This window comes from Leptosomus discolor, chromosome 3 (genome assembly GCF_034619465.1).
Source record: "Leptosomus discolor isolate bLepDis1 chromosome 3, bLepDis1.hap2, whole genome shotgun sequence".
Classification (NCBI taxonomy): domain Eukaryota; kingdom Metazoa; phylum Chordata; class Aves; order Leptosomiformes; family Leptosomidae; genus Leptosomus; species Leptosomus discolor.
Window position 1 is genome coordinate 63048734 of NC_141393.1, and position 22008 is coordinate 63070741.

Below are 22008 nucleotides of genomic sequence, written 5' to 3' on the forward strand. Positions count from 1 at the left end.
AGCCCTGGGAGGGCAGCCCAGGCCGCCTGCTCTCCGCGCCGTTCGGGCAGCGCCGGCCCCTCCGCAGGGCGACCGGCGGGCAGCGGCGCCCCGGCCCCCGCCTCCGCCCGCGCAGCCCAGGCGGGCAGCGGCCGCGCCCCGGGAGGGCCCGTGCGCTGCGGCGCCGCGGCCGGGGATCCCCGGCGTCGGTGGGGCCGGGGGGTTCCCCAGGGATCGGGGGTGGCCGGGGGTGTTTCCCCCCTGCAGCCCCCGGCGGCTCCCGGCCCGGCGGCGCTGCGCTGCGGCAGATGTTGCGCCTCTGGATCCCGCTGCGGCTCCGGGCGCGCCCCGCCACGGGCTGCGAGCTCTCTCGTCTCTGGTGTGCTGGTGCGTTGCTGGTGCCTTACGCTGTTGTTTTCTAGTCTTAGGGGGAAGGCCTGAATTAAGTCAGCCTTTGGTAGTGCCAGCCAAGGCTTCTACAGCTTCTGTCTCCCAATCTCGCTGTTCTTCCTTGGTCCTGACATCTTGCCGTTATGAAGTCTCTGATTTTTTGGTAACTGAAGTGATGTAATACTGAACACTTAATTCGTTTCTGTCCTTGTTGGTTGATTTCCCACACAGGCAGATAGTTTCTTCCAGTTTCATGCAAGGATGGATACAAATACTTGTTTAATCTGTTTGTTTGGGGTTTTTTATTTTCCAATTGAGAATTCTTCGTTTATTTTCAGCATTGCACTGTGCTTTCAAGTTACAATTTGTCACTTTCTTTTGTTAGTCTCCTTTCCTTTGTTTAATCTGTTTTACTTTAAATATTTTCCCATAATCACTGAGTTCATCTGACTGTTCCTTGGTTTGTTCAGCCCATTTGTTACAGATAAAAGCATCTCTGGTTGGATTACTTCTAAGAGCTAAAATCTAGTGCAGGACTGCATCTGAGTGGAAGCACTGAGTCCTCGGTGTATGCAGAGAAAATCTGTTCTTGCTGTGATAGCTACAAAAATAGTCTCATGATGCACATATTTCGGTGAAGGGTGGTGAAATACCTAACTGTGTTTAATTGTGAGGTTTTAGATGAAAATGATCCTTTTGCTAAAGACAAAGCATACTGCTTCATTCTGCTGTCCTTCTATTGCAAAAGCACATCATTCGAAGTGGGGATGGTTGGGCTTTCCTCTCACACAGCATAGCTGTGCACTGCTCTGAGCAAACAGCTTTCTGACTGTCACCTCTTCTGCTTTTACAAGGCATCCCTTGAGATGGACATTCCATTCTTCAATTTTGGCCCCAGTCAGGATCACTAATCATTTCTATCTAGGTACCTTTACCCTTCTGGCAAGTTGTTATTAACTTCCCTTGTGTGGCAAGGTCTGGATTAAGAGCAAAGAGACACTATTGATATTACAAACTTTCAGTACATTAAATTGTGAGGAAAAGCTTGGCACTGGACAGAGCCTACATTAACCTTTCTTTCTCAAAAAAATAGCTGTTGGTAAGAGTAAGGACATGCCTCCACCAGTCCTAGAGGCTTTTGGAAACGTTATGGAAAAAAGCCGTTCAGGCCAGACCCATTCTTTAAAGTATGAGGTGGATTGACTAAGATTTGCTGTGCAGAAAGCAACCTGCATATCAACCTGCAAAAAAGACAAACTGGAAGAATGTCTTCTCACTACCCCATTTTTCTTTTTCCATGACTGTACTTGCCTCATTTCTCCATTGTGTACCATCCATGTCCACCAACTCTTTACAGTCCAGGTTGCCTTCTCCTTGCCCCACTGGCTGTGACTTCACGCACCCTCCACTTTCTCCCTGAGTCTCCTTCATATATCTGCATCCCTGCACAGGTTCCTTTCAGGCCACCAAACTGTGCAGCTCCAAGGGAATTGCTTTCTTTTGAAGCTGAAGTGCTGTCCTGGGGCATGGTGCAAGCCAAGAGCCCCGTGTCTGAATGCTGCAGTCTGTGTAACTGTTTTAGGACAGCGAAGATCCAGACCTTATGATTCAGCTTTACACCTTGTCAGTGCCGATGTTAGAAAAATAGTTCTGCACTGAAGGATTTTAAATAATGTTTTCCACAAAAGAAAACCCAAAACAGTATCTCACTGGAGAGCCAAAAAGTGTATCATTGCCTCAGAACTTTTACCAGATCATATTTGTGAGGGTCAAAAGATAATTTGCTCGAAAGACATCAGTGGGTTGATGCATGGTGCTGCGAGTAGCTTAGCTTTGGAAACCTTTTAGTGTGAGAGCAGAAGTCGTGTTTTCAGCATGAGTCCCAGTCAGCCCACAGGCACAATTACTGGATGAAAATCTTTACAACAACTTAAGAGAAAGACCAAGAGTGAAATTCTGTGTTAAGCTTTGCCAGTGGCTTCACAGGAGCCTCAAATTTTTTACCTTAAATTTCCACATCGCTTGTAACCCTCTTTGTGAGTTCTGAAATCTAATGCAATGCACATAATGCATTAAATAAATCTGCAATATGGCTTGGCAGAACAGAGGAGAAAATGAATCTTTCATGTCTCTACCCTGGAAAAGGTGTTATCCTTCCATTTTGAGAATAATTGGGAGTTTTATTTTGCTTTCCAGTTCTGGAAAAAGAAGTTCTGACAGCTATCAGCAATGGTGACATGTATCAGCTTATTACTACTTATACTGTGGTGAGGGATTGTAGCCACAATGATTATAGCGCTTTAATAAAAAAGAGACCATTTTAGTATCAATTTAATTTAAGCCATAACAGCTGAACATGGCTGGACCAAGCCTTTGAGCGACTAACCTTTATTTGATGGCTCTGACTATCTGTGAAAGTTTCTGAGAGTCAGCTTAGTGAGAAAGATGAAAGAGAGGATGGAAGGCTGGTGGTAATGGGGATGGTGTCTGCAACTCCTCTTTGTTATAAAATCCCTTATGAAATCTTAAAATAGCAGTTGCCTTTCATTAAACCCACACTGTGTTAAAGGTAGAAGGATCTTTTCATGGCCCTGTTCTCTGGGAAAGGGACACGCACTGAGTATTCTTTGCCTGTCTCTTGCCCTGAGAGGGAGAAGCCCATGCGTCTGGAAGGCCTGCAGCACTACTTGCTTTTGTAAAGCCAGGATGATGACACACTTCTGATTCTTTTCTCGGTTTTTCCCTTCCATGGTTTCATGAAGAGAATGGTGCTCGGTCTCACCATTTCAAACTGTGTGCGGCCTTAACAGGAGACAATTAATTTCTGATTCTGCTGAACTTACTATTAACCTTCTGTCAGATCAGATTTATCTTGCTGTATTTCTCAAAACAGAGGCTTAAGAGTTCCTTTCTCATCTGTAGTTTTCAAATTTCCAAGTGCCATTGATGCAGTAATAGCATTTGTGAGCTGTACCCTTCAAGCTTTATTTCTGAGAGTTATATTCTTTACTTTGGAAAAGAAAAATTAGTAACTGTAGTGTTCACTAGTGGTACCAGACTGACAAAACCTTTCCAGAGAAGGAAGGTCTCCTGCTTTCAGACGTGTGCATACTCTCAGCACCAAGATGGACATTTCGGCGTTGTTTTGTCAGAACGACTGATGCGTGCCATGCATAGAAAGGGTCTGTTTATTGATTTCTCGACTTCTCCACAAAAACTGTCAACCCAGGTCTTGACTATGCATATCGTCAAGTTGAGATTATTCAAGGTCTATATAATCCTTGAGCAGGCTGAAGATGAAGCTAGGGCTCAGTACATTTTGTTCACATTGAGAAATGGTGATCATTTTTGACCCTACTGACAGAGGTCAAATTTGAACCAAGACCACAGAAAAGTCTGTAGTTTTGTATGAATCATGTGCCTACATTCAACCCAGGCTGCAGCCTTCAAGAGTCCCTCTAGTTTAGCCTTGTGTTTGATTAATATTTTCATTTGACATCTGGTGGAAGTCTCAAAACAATTCCACGTGTCACACTCAAATCACTAAAAGATTGTGATGGAAAGTATATATGGGAGCTAAAATCAGATTAAATATAAACTAAAAGGGTCACGCTACATTGTATGAACTCACTACACTTCTATGATTAAATTTATCATCCCAAGGTTTGGGTTTAGGTGAAGCCGGAAATCTTGAGGACAGTGATTTGTGGGAGTCCTGGTTGGGAGAGCTTAAGTTTTTTCTGTCCTAAAAACTATTGTCTAGCAAAATTTGTGTTCCTCACTTGACTGTTCTTGCTCATATCTACAGCTCTAATATGGGCAAGTTAGGCTTTTTTGTGGAGACCATCAATATTACTTTAATTTTCTTTTCATCATGTAAGCCATTGCCAACTTTTTTATTTCTTCTTTTCATATACTTTTCACTCCCCTGAATTTACTTTGATCAGTCAACATTTTGATAAATATCACGTAAGCATTGTTGTGTCTACATTCATAGGCTTTTATGTTGTCGTTTGCTCGGCCCTTCCAAAGCCAGGTGCTGTGAAGGCAGTGACTGGTGTATGAAAAACTTGATTTTCAGAGTTACTGGAAGCTTTTGACCTAGCTAAAGCATTTTGTGACTCTTTCCCCACATTACCAGTTTGTTTGAAAATCTGTGGTGCTAATCTAGAAGCCTTGCTCTTTGTTTGTTGCATGCAACTGGTGTTTTACTGCTTCCTCTTGTGTGCTGTTTGCTGAAAATTGAATCAATTGCAATGGCTTCCTTGAACAAGTAAATCAATTTTCAATAGATTCTATGTACGCTTTTCCTGCTAAATGACCTTTTGCAATAGGCAAAACGTATTTTGCCTGCAAGGTCATGGTCTATATTCTTGTACTACATCTTGGATGTCTTTGACTAGCAAATATTTAAATAGCAGGTATTTTGTCTTTGTCCCTACGCTTGATTCTGCCTCACTTTTATAGAGCTGTTAAAGATGGTAAATGTGGCAACAGCTCACTTTTCCAGTTATTTTTGAAGGTTTCCTCTCTCATCAAGTTTCTGCACCAGGTACAGAACCTCCTCTTTTTCCTAGCAAGTATGACAGTAACTGAACAGTATCTTACTGTTTCAGCTAGATATCCAGCTAGACCTAGTTAAGTGCAGAAGTAGGGAGATATTATTCCAGCTCTTTTAGCTTTTCCAGTTGCTAGCATCTATGGCAGATGTCTTGTCCCTGCAGCAGTATGTATTCACATTCTGTGATGCACTCACAGTGGCTTGAAAAATGAATAAGTGTGTAAAAACTCCGGATTTTCTTTTTCTCCTAGAAAAATGTATATCCAGCACACTTCAGCCTATGTCTGAGCTGCCTGGAAAAGCGCAGCTGATGCCAAAGTTGCGGGTCTGTTAGGATAAAAGACATACAGCTGCACAGGATCCGAGGGACCACATCCCTGTGCAGGGGAGATCCAGCTCTCGGGGCAGCCTGCCTGCAGAAACGTGCTCACAACAGCGGCTCCACTGCCTGGCTCTCGCTCTCCTACCCCCCACCCCCCACCCCCCCGCCACTGAAAGATGCTTTAACTTTAACTTGTCTTAGGCACGTAGATCCTTCCCTGCTGATTAGTGTGTCACAGATACTTTCTAAATACTCCTAATTTGTGTTGCATAGCTACCTCAGCATTACTGACTTCACAAAATCTTGACATACTTCAGCTGATGTTTCCAAAATTGGGGTAAATGTAATGTTTTGTTCAGAACACACATATTGAGTTCCTTTTTTGCTTGGCTGCTGGCTGTGCTTCGTCTTGATCAAACATAGAAAAAACCAAAGAATATAATCAAAGCTTCAGTTTTGTTAATTCCTGGTATCTGTTCTTCACAAGTTTGCCTTCCATTTTCCATTTTATGTACTTACTACAAAGTCTCTCCCAGGAAACTGAGATCCATAAAGCTTTTTCAAAGTTTGAAAGAAAAGCTTACATCTCTAGACATCCTTTTAGCATGGTAGTGAATCTTGATCCATTGTTACTGTTCTGTCACAATAAATGGGTTTTATTGAGCCCTTTTAGAGATCCCAGAAATAAATGTGAGCTCTCCTGTACGTCCTGAACGATAGCCACGCTCTCTCTTCACTGAGCATTTGCTTAATTCTTTCAGTGGTGACTGACAGAGTACTGCCTGCCTCTGCCTTTGTAATGGTTGTTTTAAAATCACAAATTCAGAAAGGCACACATCCCACCAAAACCAGTATGCTTCAGCCTCTGTTGTCTGAGGAAATCTGTTCTCAGACTACCTTTGGGTCATTTAGAGTAGCCTTCTTCATCCCTTGCACCCTGCCAGTCCAGAGGAACCCTCCAGCTAAGCAGCCTGGCCAGGCCATGCTGGGACTTCTCCCCAGGGCATCGAACAGCCACATGTCCCCCACCCAGCGAAGGGAGGGCTGGGGATGTCAGGTTTTGGAGCAGAGGAGGGCACAGCTGAGGAAAGCATCCGTTGTACGTACCTTCGACTTCAGGTCCCTGCTCCATGGCACTGATTTGGCAGTACAAGGCTTCTCTGGCTCTCTGCCATTCCCAGTGCCACCTGTTTTCCCCAGGAGTCAGGGTAGATCCCCTTGTAGTGAGCTGCACTGGCTGGAGACCCAGGAGGGAGGCTGGTGCCTTGTGTCACATTAAGATTTGAGAGAGCACCCCAGCTTCACAACAGTGCAAATGGGAGTCTTGGCTGGGGCATCCTTCATGTTACAAGGTTTTCTTTGGAGTCATTCCTTTTAAAAAACAAAACAACACAGACCGCAAACAAACACAAAAAACCCCAACCATGAAGTATCTGCATCTTCATGCCAACCACAGGCTCCTCTGGTCAGCCGTGTCCCTTTTGGTGTGTCTCCCTACATGAAAAGGGGTCTGTAACCACCCGCTAAAACACCTTCCAGGTTTGGTCACAGCTACACGTTTATCTGGAATAAAAATGAGTGAAGCAGCCAGAAGAGTAGAACGGGATAAGGAGGAGCGGAGCGATCCCATTCCCTACAGCTGCACGAAGGGGCAGCAGCCTGCATGTTTCTGGCTACCACGTGGTCCCTGGGATCAAACAGGGGAGCAGGCAGGAGGCGAAGGAAGCAAGGGAACATCAAGAGACAGTGTCCTGGCAGGAGGAAGGTATGACACTGTTATGGGCGGTAGGAGAGCAGAGAGCTGCTCTGGATGTGTGTGGGATGTGCCTCCCTACAGGTTCGACAGCCTGAATTTGTCTCGGTGCTGAGGTTGCTGGAAGTGGCGAATGCCCGTGGTGCCGTCTCCGAGCGAAGCAGCTTGCTGACAGAGCAGCGCGTGTCGAACGCAGCGCTGTACAGACACACACGCGGCCCCAGCGCTGGCCCGTCTCCCACGGGGAAATAACACCTCCTGCATCGACCCGAGCGGCCCTGCCCGGGAGCAGGCTGACCGAGGCCCTCACCAAGGGCTTCCCTCCACGGGCCCTGCCGAGCTGCCCTGCAGGGGCATCCCCAGTTCAGCCACGTCCTCTGCCTCGAGCCCTGAACGCAGCTCAGAAATCACCACTCAGCTCAGGCCTTATCTCAGCACTTTGAGAACTCATGTTTCTGTGTATGGTGCGCCATCCTTCTGGGTTTGTATTTCTGTAAACAGAAGAAAGAGCAGGGAATCATAGTGAGGGTGTTAAGTCAGGATGTATTGTGTTAAACTATTAAACCTGTATTTCTGCACCTGAACAAGCACCACGATTACAAGAGGTGTTGAAAACCGCAGTTTGCAGGGAGCTTGGTGGGACTCCTGTACAGGAGGCAAAGGACAGGGACTAGCTCATGACTTATTCAGCCTGCTTTCTCTGCCACAGACCGTCTGGTCACACGCAATTCAGAAACACTGCTTAGGGTTTGGAAGGGCAGCACAGAAATGTTTTTGAGTGTTTTGAAAGCCAGGCTCTTTTAATGTGAAGACCGTTCTGCTCGCCTGTATATGCGTTTGCAGGAAAAAGTCAATATTACAAGAAAAGTAATTTGGACACTGATGAAATCAATAAGTACTATGGATCACATCAGAAGTTCATATAGAGTAATATCCCCTGGAATCAATGCCCATTGCAGGAAATAACCATTTATAATTTTGCACTGATGTTGCGATGACCCACTGTGAATAAAGAATCTCAGAAGCTGTACATAGAGTGAAATGAATCAGATCACCTTTTAGTCTAACTAGTAGCTACCCTTACTTGAAAACTATAACCCTTATTTTTTGCAATTTACCGATCTCAAACTATGGTTTGCCAAATCCTCATATCTTACAGTTCAACTTCTTTTCTAAAAAACCTTCAATTGAGAGTGTCATGTTGAACAAGACATGAACCTGAAATAATTCTGAAGACTGGAAAACAAACTTAGATTCAAAATAGCCTGTTTCTACGCAGCCAGCAATGAAAGCACATCGTTTTTCTCATATGGGGGATGTTTTTCAGTCACTGTGCTTAGTCTCTTGTTCATCCTGTTCTGCAGATAATAAACCCAAAAAGAATTATTTTAGTCATCACTCAGCTTAGGACATTACACGAGTCAACAAGCCCAGTCCTCTGCTGTTAGAACTAACCAGTGTCTGGTATGTGTAATGCAGGCCACAACTTTGGCTGACTAGTGAATACATTCCAGATGCGACACTAGGATGGCTTCAAGACTTTAAGGAACAGGCAATTGATCAATCATTTCATAGCTTACCTTCACTTTGAAGTTGCAAGTGCCCTAGATCTGCCAACATCTATCAACTGGCCTCTTCACCTTCTCTTGGATTATCATAGGACTTTTATAAGTAGGTGCCTTCCAAAACTGTGGTGTTCTCTCTCTTTAGGCAAGCTTTGCGTCTTTTGTTGTAGTGACGGCAGTGTAGGTGCTCACCTTAGTTTTTAGCCACTGCAAGCCCTAATTCCAATTTGAAGTCACATAGTGGTGTGAGTATGGCTTATGTTCCTAACTCCTTAGTGACCTCAATTTTGTTATGTTAAATAAATGTTACGTGTTTGTGTTCAGCTTTCCAAATGATAAACAACCCTGTCAAACCTTGTGAACGTGAGTTGCCCCAGGAGTTCTCCCCAGTGAAAGTCCTGTAGTTCAGGCGGATGGCAATGCGAAAATACTGCAATCCTGAGCATGCAACTGTCTTCCTTTACGGTGCATAAGAAAATTGTGCTTATGGAATATCTCAAGCAGTAGTGCACAGACCATACCAAGATTCTGTTACACTGAATATATCCTCTGGTTCTGAGAAAGACCTCTGGAATCACTGGCGTGGCACTTCCAGCCTGCAGAACCGAGAGAGGCACAGTGGTTCATTGTTGTTAGTTACCTTCTGCAAAAGCGCTCGTGTTTGCTACACTGCCATGAAAAGAAGAGTCTTTCTATAGCCAGTTCTGAGCATGAGTAGCTAAAATTCATTTGTGTATGGACAGGGAAATCTTCAGTTCTAATAACTGTATGCTGGGAAATGTGCCAGCATTGTAGTAAAGTGCCACACATTTTGTATACTCAATATAGTAGGCAGAAGGAGAGGAGCAGGAAATAAGTGCATTCGAAGGCATTTATGGATTCACAGAAGCCAAAGCCCGTACGTGTATAAATACGCATATAGGTGTTTACTCAATGCTTGGGGAGTTAACGGATTCCCTTAGCAAATCCCTATGTAGTTTGTTACATAAAGAGCTGCCTACGTGCTGAGAGATTAAAGAGAGGCCACTGGAAAGCTACAGTTAATAAAATCATAGAATAGTTAAGCTGCAAAGGACCTCCAAGATCATCTAGTCCAAAACCTTCCCCAAAGTTGGACTGACTTCAAAATGAAATGCCAATACGAAATCTAGTAATAGCATACAAAGCTGCCTTCAAACCTTATCTCTGGCAGAATATTTCATTTCATATGGCAAAACCTACCAGTAGATTAGACTGAGCCCCTTACAAAACACAGAAGAGAAGACATTTTGGACTAGATTCAATTTTGGTCATTTTGATTGCTGGAGCTTCAATCCTTTGCTTCTCTATCCCTCTGTAAAGCAATACCCTAGAAGAGGAAGGACTGCTGCCAACAGCTTTAATTTCAAGTTCCACAGTCCAGTCAAAAGCCATGAAATGAGGACTGGTATTAGAAGAAAGATAGATTTTCGAGATTAAGGTTTTGAAGATTCACTAAGCCGTATTTGCAATGTCACGGTGCTTGTAAAACCAGTAGTGTCTCCTAAAAGATCCAGGGAACGTGTCTGTCTTTGAGAGGTGTAACCAAGAGCATCAAAGAAACTGATTTGATTTAATGCTCACTGCCGTTCACTGGGGATTAAAAGACTGTGAGAGCGGAAAAGAGATCTTTCCTTTTTACTGTCTTTCTTACTCCTTTTTTGGTCCATTAAGGATTGGTCACATAAAAAATAAGATTTAAGAAAGGATGTATACCTGACAAAGCCTATTACTCCCGAGTGGTTTAGTTCCACAACATATTGACAAGCACAAGAAGCATACAAAACTATTTTAATTTGTGGTACTATGTAGGGTTACAGAGTTGGCAAAAAGAAAGTATTATCTACTCCAATATTTCCTATGCTTTGTAACTGTTTGCTCTATTTCTCTATACTTTTGGCAAGGTAAATAGAATTTGAATGATCTCTCCGGAATTAACATGTACATTAAAGCTAAAACAAGTGTTGCCAAAGGGTATAATTGATCCCTATCACAGAGACCCACAGTGAAAGAAAATTCAGAGATAATATGACGTGCTCACAAATAGTGCACTGCATCTCCCTCTAGTGACCAGCCTGCATATAAACCTTTGCAGGCTGACTGGAAACTCCATCTGAATTATTGTCTATCAGAGAAGTTATGTTTCTGTTTTGTTTTCAGAAAGGCATGAAGTTCATGGAAATTCTCCCCAAGAATTAGCGAAATTTTTCTTCTTACATGCAGTTGTTTGATAGTTGAAGAAAGTAGGCTCCTAGGATGTATCATAATCTATAATGTAAACCAGCTTAGAGGATAAATTCAGAATGGAACACTTCAGTCAGGTTATTTACTTACTTACTTACTTACAGGGAAAAATGTCATTTTCTTTGCACAGCACATTATGAAATGTCTACTTTCCATCTTAATTCAGGACAAAATCGGAAGTTGCAATCTTGAAAATTTCCAGAAATACCTGGGCTTATTTCCCAACCTGCTCCACTAAATGACTTTGTTTCCGAGACCTTTGAGGCTTAATTTCTCTTGGGATATTAATTTAGTCTCTGTATATTATCAATTTTCTGCAACAGTGCCACAGCTATACATGCTGGTGTTCTCCAACTATTGATTTATGTATAGATAGAGACCCGTTGATCCCGGGACTGCTTCCAAGTCCCCTGATATTTTAATTGAATTGAAGTCTCCCTGGAAATGCCAAATACATAGGGACTGGGTCTTCCCACCATAAGTTCCTGCACAGCCAGAATTTCTTCTTATTTCCATTCTGCTTAAGCAGTAAAGCTTATAGAGGCTCACTCTCAATATTTTATTTTCCATCAGCACGTATTGTTTCAAACATTTTCAAACAAGTCAACAGAAGACATTTCCAAATGCCAACCCCGTGTGAAGGATTCCTGAGCTAGTTGCAGGTGAGCTGGTGCAGCTGTACCAAACACATACCCTTACTGCTGCGTGAGAATCCCAATCCTGAGCTAAAAACATTGGTACATTGTCATGGCAGTCTGCCCAGAAGAATTATTCCTGCCCCTAAGGAGGGCTAATTAGTTCAGATTGAGCATCCCTCCAGAACAAGTATTCTGCTTGCAAGGCTGGGAACTTCTGTCTCCTTCACTTACATTTGATCTACTCTAAATCTCCAGAATTCAGGAGTTGGTGCTTTTCTGACTTGTATCATCCAATCTTTTATCTGTTCAGCCCAAGTCCAAGAATGAAGTGCTCCCAAATGAGAATTCATTGTTTTCCAAGGGTAATGTTACCTTTTTTCTCTTATTTGAAGCTATCAAGGTGAAAATGTGCAAAGAATGCCCATTTGGTTCTTATCTAACCTGAATATCTTCCTGTTCACAGTTTCAGTGTTAGAAATACTCTGGTTTGTTTTGGTTTGCAGCTTTCCTGCCTACCTGCTCACAAGATGACACTTTAACAAAATGGCTAAGAATTATTTATAGTCTTACATAGAAATCTTTTTGTAGTTGCTTTGTTCATACTTGGAAGCTTATTTTTTTTTAAATCCTCTGTTAATAGAAAGGATACATACATAGGGTTAGATTTCCTCCCAGACATTATCCATATACCTCACTGTCTTTGAACAAATCATACATAAATAAAGCTGAATTTTCTTTACATTACCTTCAATAAATGGGTTTAAACCACCACACAAATCTCATAATTCACCTCTTTGGTTCTCATAGTTTTAGGACAAATCCAGTAGATTTAACTTTAAGCCTCCAAATATCTCTGCTGATAATCTAAGGTAAAGTTCTTGTTATCCAGTCCTTTACATTCACTGAGGCCAGCGGTTGCTATGGCTTCAAAGATTTCACAGAAATCAAAACACTTTAATAGATGTCAGTACATTATCTTTGATAAATGATTTCTCTGATCTCTAGATGTCCTGACAGAGATTGCCCCATACATGTGCTGACCAAACAACATTTTGCTGCATTTATTCCTTTCTTCCTAACTCCAGAAATTGTCTGGGGCAAAGATGAAGATTTTATATTGAAATAAAAATCTAACATACACATCTACATGAACATCACGTTTTCCTGGGATTCCTTGCTGTCTGCAGCTCAGTTAGGAAATATGAATGTGAGACTCGGCCCGGCTACAGCCTGCCTGGAGCACAGGCCATTCTGCAGGGTGCCCAAGCAGCCCCAGCTGCAGTGCCTGGAGCTGGGGCAGCAGGGCAGCCCTAAGACCCAGCTCTGCAGCCCTTGCCCGGTGATGCCAGCCTTCCCCGGAGGCCCTGGGCACACAGCGTTCCTGCCCACGAGACCCTCTCTGGTTGACCACCACTCTGGCCACAGCCCTAAGCAGCGGGGGTTCCACTTTCCGCGGGGCACCAGCCACCACCCCAAACAATTCCTCGCCACCATTTATAGCTGCAGCCACCAGTCTCCAGGGAGGCTAACGTCATCGTATGGACCAGTTTGCCAAGGGAGCTTTGGAAGGAGATTCTACCAAGAAGTTCCGCTGCCACAGCCAAAATGCACTGTGATTTTTACAAGTGTGTTTTTTCCAGATAAATGCAAAATGTGGGTCTTTTGATGTTGAGTACTGAAAAATACGCTTGCAGTTATGCCCCTCAAACAATGACAAGGAATATGCATTTCTTGGAAAATAAGGTGGAACAGTAAAAAATCACAAAGTGCTCCTGACTTATCAAGCAGATGGAAATCTGGCACATCACCTGGGGTTCAGTTCAGGTCCAAAGTAACTTAGTACACAGCACCAGCTGCACTCTGCTAGCTCTCAAAGGCGTTACAAAAAGGGACGCTGTAGAACTGGAACACGAACAGAGGGCAGGACTGACAGTTCGCCGCTGGTGACTGACACATCTCCATCAGTGTGAGCTTTCAGCCTAGACGCTGAGATGAGCTGCGGAATGAATGGCGTGTCTTCTTTTCATAAACAAATGGAGATATTTTAAGAAATAAAGTACATTTGTCTCATCAAAGTAACAATTGCATTATTAAGTGTGTTATTAAATCGAATGGGACTTACCATTGTGTCATCATTTTTTTTCCCCAGCTTAATAGATTTTTTTATGGCTTCTAGTGATCCATTCTATATGGACCGGTCAGATCTGTTCCTTCCTTTCTGTACATTGGCATAAACTAGGAATTATTACTATGAATTTACACTTATGTAAGCCTTAAAAAAGAGTTAGTCCATGAAATTTTATTTATAGGCCATCACCCCATGTATATTCAAATACCATCTTTTTCACTTTATCACTGAGATTCAGTGCACATATTGAATAAAGCTGTTATGCTTGATCTATAACTAATTACAGAAATTGTTTTGCTCTAGTATTGATTAGAAACTGACATTCTCATTTATGAAGCTATTCGGTTTGCCTTCTCAGAGTTAATGTATACTTTATAACAATAAATATGAGATGTAGCTAAAAGTGGTTTATCTATAGAAATTTATCTACTTAAGCAGGTGATTTGAACTCCTCAAGAGTTTAGCTATGAACCAAAAACTGTAAAATTTTCGTGATCTTTAAGACACTATTAAACAATTACCTATAATAATTTTTTTTTTCCCCAGTCACAATATTCTCCTGTATGAGGATGGTCATGCAGTTGTTGCTGATTTTGGTGGTAAGGAATTTTTGTGCAACACTTATAAATGAACCTCAAATTCTCTAAAACCAAATGTATGCTAAGGAAAAGCTGAGGAGGTTGCTCTTCATTTTGTTATTATAATGAGAGAACACAAAAGGCTTTTAGGGATGGGAATACCCCTATTTTTGATCTCATCTAAGTTAGCAGGTGCTGTGGAGTACCCCACTGTTTGTCTGAGAAGGAAGCCCAGACAACAGAGAGACAGGTGCATCTCAATTTGAGTAAGTTCTAGCGGTAGGTTAGAGGAAGAAGCCGAGTGAAATTGCCCGTAACAGAAGATGTGCCCTCCTCTTTCACGGCCAGTGCTCAGGATCTGAGGATGGTGTCATGGTGCAAGTCTGCCTGTTGGCAGCCAAGCCCCACGGCAACAGGACAGGTTTCTGTCATTTTAGTGCAAAGAGCAGAATGTAGCTCATTATTTCGGTTATGGACCTTAGTAACTTTGTGGTCAAAATTAGATTAGGCTATAAGTTATGAATCTGTATTTCATGCTTGCCTTGCTGTTTATCAGTCAGTCTCTATGGGAATGCTTTCTTGTTGATGCAAGGGTGGAGTTTAGGGAGCTGGGTTTGACCTAACTCTTCAGGAACTACCTGACATGGCCGTTGCCACTGTGCAGTATCATCACAGATGGGATCAGCAGAGATGCATGAACATCAGTTTAGCACAGGAGGAGAGTGGTGGCAGCAAGGTATCTTGACCCAGTGCTGGCCCAGACATGCTGTGCTCCAGCCTGCTGGAGCAAGGAGATAGATAGCACAAGGCTTGGCCCACACGGGAGCAGCTGCTCGTCTGGGGTGTTGCTGACAATGCTCATTCAAACAGATGCATGCTTAAGTATATATTTCTGATATGTCAAAGACATTTAAATCCTGCTTGGGGACTTACTTACGTACCACAAACTGTAGCTTACAGCACCTTTATTATAGCCACGTGAGATCTTCTCATTTTTAGGTGGGCTGCTCTTGTGACATTCCACAAGACTGACAGGCTACTGTGGGATTGCATTTTAATGCAGGGCTGAGTGACTGTGTGTTGTGATTCTAGATACAGTTATATTAACCAGTACAAATAACCATGAGGTCACAAATTCTGAGCTGGTTCCTCAGCTGCCGTAAACTGCTATTAATGTCGATGGAGATTGGTGGATTTACGCCAGCGCTGAATTTGGCATGCAGGTTTCAGAAACCTCATTGTCTGAACACATCCTAGTTGAAAAACAGCTGTCACAGTTCTCCTGGACTCTCAAAACCCCAGAGTTATTTAAAAATAATAATAAAAAAAAAAAAAAGTAAACTTTTTACGAGGACTTTTGTATAATAAGGTGGGTATCTGTATTGGTGTGACATTATTTTTTTTTGTTCTCTGTGTTTCAGAATCTAGATTTTTGCAATCCCTGGATGAAGACAATATGACAAAACAACCTGGGGTTTGTTTCTTGTTTTGTTCCACATAATTATTATAAAACATACAGGGAAACCCAGTTCAGGAGAAAACGACATTAGAAATATTTTTGTTGGAAAAGGTGAACTGGTATAGTGTTTTATCTCTCTTAATGTTATTTGTGGGGTTTTTTTCCTTTAAGCCTCTTCAGTAGCAGAGATGAGTGAATATATAATATCTGCAACAGAAAATAATGCTTTATATCGTTGTCTTTGGAGCTCTATTGCCCCCAAAATCCTTAGTAAAGTGTCATTTTTCTAATCCACCCTTCCCCACTCACATACATGTGCTGCTGGCAGGTGGTTCCTGTTTCTAATAGGGAATTAGTTACTCAACACTGATTTTCTTTGACAGTTCTTTTCTCCATTACAAGCCTATTGCTCACAGAGAGTCAGCTTTACAAGAGAGTATTCTTGTCTTCATCAGTTTTATTCCAGATGCATTCTGTATGCCACTCCATGGTCACGAAAGTTCGCATCATCATAATGACTAATTGTGGAATAGGATGGTTGATGCTAAAACCACAGTTTTGCAATCGTCTTTTTCACAATTTGTACACAGTACACGTTGACTGTGTGAGGGGTGAGTACTGCTGCTGTAGCCCTGGGTCCTGCCAGAGTTGGTGACGTCTCACTGAGAAGGGCTGCCTTGTAAAGAACATCAATTAAGTTACTGAGGTGCAAGGAATCTGCAAAAACTCCCTGAGCTCGTCACTCCAGTGAGAGGCTGGTTGCGTGTGAAGCAGCCTCAGAACTGGACTTCTGCAGAAAGCAGTGAGATCCCAAGAGAGAGGGCACCAACCCGATGCAATTGTCGTCAGTTTTTCCATCTGCCACCTGGAGTAGTAGTTTATTGGTATTATATGTCATGCTTGGACTTCTTGATGTCTTCTCCAGACTTTGAGGCTGCGTGTTCTACTTTTATCCTAGCACTGCTTTCATGGTTAAAGCCTACTCAGTCTGGCTTTGTGGGGTTGAGACAGCTAGCGTACTAATGCTGTTACATATAGTGTGCGGTAATAGGCTGCCTAGATTTTGCAAGCTAGGTGAAAATTTTTCTTGCCAAATTTATCAGTTATTTTATGGAGCAATGGAGTCAAGGAAATAAGAAAAGGAAAAAAAAAAACCAAACATAAGAATACAGGAAAAGATGTACATATGAGGAAGTAAACACTTCTTAATGTGTTATTGATGTTTCCCGATGCACAGAACCTACGCTGGATGGCCCCTGAGGTGTTCACCCAGTGTACAAGGTACACCATAAAAGCCGATGTTTTCAGCTATGCTTTGTGCCTCTGGGAGCTGTTAACAGGTGAAATTCCATTTGCTCACCTGAAACCAGGTAAGATGTTCAATGAATTCATACTTAAATTTCTCTGGACTAGAGAAGTAGCTATGCTATATAATATTAACCAATATTTTACTGAAGGTTGTTATTAAGTGCCCAGATTAAGTATTCAGTGAAAAGCGTAGAACTATCCCAATATAATCACAGATATTACTCGCTACAGATCTACATAAGGTAAAATTCCTTACCCTATCAATGTGTTATTCCCTTATTAGGTCAATTGCTTTATAAATTATTCAAATACTAAATGAAATCTAATGTATTTTTCTCATTAGGGCATTGCTCTTTTCAAAGTCATTTTTAATACATGCAAAATGTTACTTACTGATTCTTTCCTGCATTTGTTTTTTTGTTTCTTTTGGGGGAATCATTAAATAAAGATTCACTTTTCTGCTATTTCGATATTATACCTCCATTAAATTCCCTTGGATGCCTTTGTGATGTTCAGAAGGTCAGCCTCTCACACACAAAAGGCAGCTGTCATGAATATCATTGGCAGTTAGTGTGCCAGCTTTGTATATGACCTTCTCCACTGAATTAGCTGGCTTTTGTATCTCTTTATTTCTGATTGCTAAAGTGATGCAGAAGCCAAACACCTGACTCAATTCCACTTCGGGTTCTAGAAATAAAATACCTTTATCTGTGAACCTGAGTTTCAGTTCTGAGTCATTTTCGTGTTTGTGTTCCTTTTCCACTGGTCCTTGTTTCACGACCGTTTAACTGAAGATCAAACTGTGCATTCCTGGGTGCAGTTCTAGTCCACCATTGTCTGTATTATCGAAGCCTTCTATAAGTTTACCATTTCTAACATTAATCTCAGTTAATTTTGAATTAACTGTTTTACTCTGTTCAAATTACGGTCTAGATAGGTCTAGAAGACTCTAGAGGAGTTAAAGCTCACTGGGGGCATAATAACTTAAATAAAAGGCATTACAAAAGGTATAGGAGTACTCTGTCTTCCCCCCCCTCCCCTTTTTTTTTTGTCAACTGAATCATGAGGTCACTTTACCCTGACTTCCATGGGCTTGCTGGCTTTTTGCTTCTGCAGCTTTAAAGAGAAGCATTTTCTGACCCTTCTTTCCCTGCTGAGGCACTATGCCTAGGGAAGGGCTCTTGCCTTCTCCTCTGCTGTAACGATGAGTCCTTCCTTATCTCCAGATCACCAACAGTTCGTTTGAATCCTATTATAAAACATTTTCCAGAGACTGTGCTGGTGCCCACAAACATGGGGATGCAGTTCTCCAGAACGCTTAGGTTTGATTCAGGTCTGTTGTCCTTAAAGCGAGCCCACCGAGCACCTAATTTTGGTCCTCTCAGTGGCCTGACTGAGTGTAATTGTCCCCCTTCCATGGACAAGGAAACTGAGACTTTGTACATGGTCAAAAAGCAGGTGATTTTTCAGATGCAACAGTCATGGTTTACAGCTAGTTCCTAGTCTCTCTGCCATCTCCAATTGTTCTGCTTGTGAAAGATCTATTTACGCACAAAAAAAAAAAAAAGATACTGAATGTGCATGTCTGATTTATACATTTATTCTGCAAAAAGCAGCTTTGGGTGTTGTATGTTTTATAGTCTGTATTAAAGGCCCACATTTAAGATATGTGTTCAGATAATGATTATTCAGTTAAATACAGCGGTGGTCAGGTTATGCTTTCCTGCGGACACGCGTGACTGCTGAGTGCTAACAGGTTCTGTTGGGCTCTTCGCTTGCAGCGGCGGCGGCAGCAGACATGGCGTACCACCACATCCGCCCGCCCATCGGGTACTCCATCCCCAAGCCCATCTCCGCCCTGCTGATGAGGGGCTGGAACGCCTGTCCCGAGGTGGGTGCCCCTGCCTTGTGCAGCTGGGGAGGCAGCAGGGGAACGGGGGTCTCTGCTCCAGCCAAGCATCTGCCCGACAGTGCACAGCTTCCCTAAAAGGCCCAGCTGCCAAGGCAAGTGCCGTTGCAGAAAGCCCTGAGAGGGATCATGGTGTATGTCAAGAAATGCAGAAGAGTGAGTGAATTGAGGAAGAAAGTAAATTAGCATTTAGCCATTCAACAACACTTTAAGTAATTGTGTAACTTTGATTATGACTTGAGTTATTATTGAGTGAGTAGAAAAATACTTGCTGCTCTCAGACTTTTGTAGGTATTTCTTATGAATTCTTGATTTTTTTCCATGTGAAAAATAAAATTTGTACCATCAGAAAGAGGAGCCAAGATACCCCGGAGTGTGTAAACTTCTGACTGCTTTTATGGCATGTCCTGAGGCTGTTCCCTGGTACACTAACTGGATACAAGCACAGGACGTGTGTAGAAGACAATCAGAAGTTCTCTCCCTGGCATTTCTGGCACATTGCTGCAGTCCTGGTTCTGGGGACAGCTGGGGATAGGACACACAGTTGGAAGCTATGAGAAATTCTGTTTTTGAGAGAAATAGGGATCAATCTGGGGCCTCTTTGTTCTTTATGGCAGCTGGTCCCAGTTCATAATACCCAAAACTTCTCACTGTTTTGTTTTTTTCTTGAGCTACCATGAGATAAACTCTGCATACTGATTTTGTGTATTTGCATTCCACTAAAAAACACTTATATATATTTATTTATCACTGTGTTTCTTGCTTTTAAAGCAATCTGGTTTTCTCCTCTCAAACACAGAGTAGATAAGACCACTGAGGACATGTTGCCTGGTCCAAGAGACTAGTCCTCATAAGGTGATCTTTTAGTGACAAATTTTCAGACCCACAGGTTTGGAAGTTAAGGAAATAAAGAGTTAAGAACATTCTGGCTCTGCTCAGAACTCCTTTGGCCTTAAAATGTAGTTTCCAAGCAGGAGCTGTGGCTAACTGTCTGGAGAGTGTGCAGTGCCTGGTTGTGAGATTGCCACCCAGGGACCATAAAAGCAGCTCACCAGGCTGTGAATGGACGGGCACCTGTGCAGGGCCCAGCCAAACGTCACCAGGGACTTAGCGGGTACCTATGCTTTATGAGGGAAAGAAGACCAGAAAACTTAGTGAGCTATGTGAATTTAAGATAGAATTTAGTAGATGCATGTATAGAACAAGATCTTGTACTTTCCATCAAGCAAACAGTAATAAGCCAAGCACAGCAACGTTCTAAGTGCTGCAACTTGTACATTACAGCAAGCAGAGATTGTTCTGAGAACTACAAATGTAAATTTTTATATTGAATTAAATTCATACTGTATGTTCCAGGTCACAAACACCACTGGCTGCTCTGGTCAGTTGTTTTTTTCTGGTTTATCTTCCTCTCACTTACATTCCATGTTGTTCTGTTTGGCTCCAACACAACCAGATGTGGTTCCTGTCTGTTTCTTCCCATTACCAAAACTGCTCTTCAGTTGATTGAATTACCTTTAATTTTTCTGCTACTTTAATCAAAAACCATTTTATGTTTTTGGACTTGTTGAAACTTCCCACCACAATGATGCTCATAACTTTCAGGAAAGCTGGGGCAGTTTGTCTGTAGATTTGAAGAAAGGAAAAGAGCACTGTCATGATGGGTTTTTTCCTCACTTTCTTTTGCCTCCAAAGGGGATGCATTAGCATATTCCACAGATGGTGGGTACAATATAGCTTTTGTAGTGGAATTTTCAGCTTCATTTATTCTGCAAGGAATTAAAGGCACCTCATTTTCTGCCTCAAAACTACCATCTCCTAATTCTGGTAGCAAAGCCTCTTCATGTTCTTCCAGTGGCATTTCAGCTTCTTCGAGTTCACTGTTGTCTTGATAAGGTTGATATTGTTTTTAAAGTCTTGCAAATCCTGCATGTTTTCTGTGTGCATAGCACCGTTAATTTGAAGACTGGTATCACTGCCCAGTAATATATTTCTGTTTTCTGTAGGGCTGAGGGCATTGGCTGTACTAGGTGTAACTTGACACTCTTTTATAGTGTTGATATGTTTCACTTTCCACATTATCCAAAATTTGTAGCTTATTTTCTGTTTTGGTATTTGAGACTATTTATGTATCTGAAAAATAATGTTTTCAACTTCAATTCACTTTCTTTAAGTGGCACTGTATTTCCTCTTTTCTCCAGCTTTATTCCATCTTCTCCAGTGTTATCAGTCCTGTTCATGTTGTCTGCAAGATCAATTTCTTCTTTTTATCTCTCAGTTAACCAGAATACTCAAGTATAAACTTGGCAACTCTAACAGGGAAGTGTGGTCATTTGTGTTGAAATTGTACCATTCTTTGCAGAAACCTGGGCCACAGCAGCTGAATTACAGGATTTAGAACAGGCAGGCCTCCTTGTGAATGTGTTCACGTGCTTCCCAAATCCTTGACATTTTTATTATAGTTACATTTTTGCTCTGGATTTTGCATTCCTGGCTTTGGCTGAAGTATTGTACTGTATTTTAAAAAACTAGTCCTCGCTCTCTACCCAATTCAGTGCTAGGGTGTTTTCTTCCAAGTTCTTTACCACTCCTGTCTCATCAGTGAGACCTGAAGAATTGGCATTTCTTTCCTGTTTTTAAGTGTCTCTGCACATGTAATCCTGTGGACTCCATCACACCATCTTCATTTTCCTCTGTGAGAAATAAATTCTGCAATTCAGGATTGAAAACAGGAGAGAGAGACTTCTTACAGGCTCAGGGAATGAGGGCAGAGGTAAGGTGGTTTTGTTCTTTAGGACTTCTGCCTTCAGACCCTTCACAGAAGACAGAGCTCACTGGAAACACGTGGTGACGGTGTAGAAGATAAAAGATAAACTACTGTGCCTTTTGAAAACTCAGAACGGATCCTGCAGTCTGCAGGGAGAGAGGAAGCAAGCCTCAGGGGTCAAAGGCTGCTTGAGCAGCAATAACACATGCAAAGCCATGATTAACCCAGGCAATAGGAAGACTCAAAAGAAGCTAAGGAAAAAACCATTGGGCGCCAAGATGTGCTGTCATGTTTTGTTTTGCTTCCCAGAAGTCTTTGTGCAAGCACGGACTGTGCCTAACCTTTCTGAGCCTGAGAGCTCCCGTGAGATCTCAGACTTTGGTGATTTG

The 22008-nt window shown here is 42.4% G+C and overlaps 1 protein-coding gene across 1 annotated transcript in view; it reads left to right on the forward strand.

Moving 5' to 3' along the window:
- The window catches only part of TNNI3K (TNNI3 interacting kinase), a 72893-nt gene that overhangs the window by 34265 nt on the left and 16620 nt on the right, over window positions 1-22008 (forward strand). The window contains exons 18-21 of the mRNA XM_086462313.1: window positions 14145-14197; window positions 15598-15650; window positions 16873-17005; window positions 18725-18834. Coding sequence (XP_086318439.1) covers window positions 14145-14197; window positions 15598-15650; window positions 16873-17005; window positions 18725-18834 — 349 coding nt within the window. The remainder of the gene's footprint in view (window positions 1-14144; window positions 14198-15597; window positions 15651-16872; window positions 17006-18724; window positions 18835-22008) is intronic.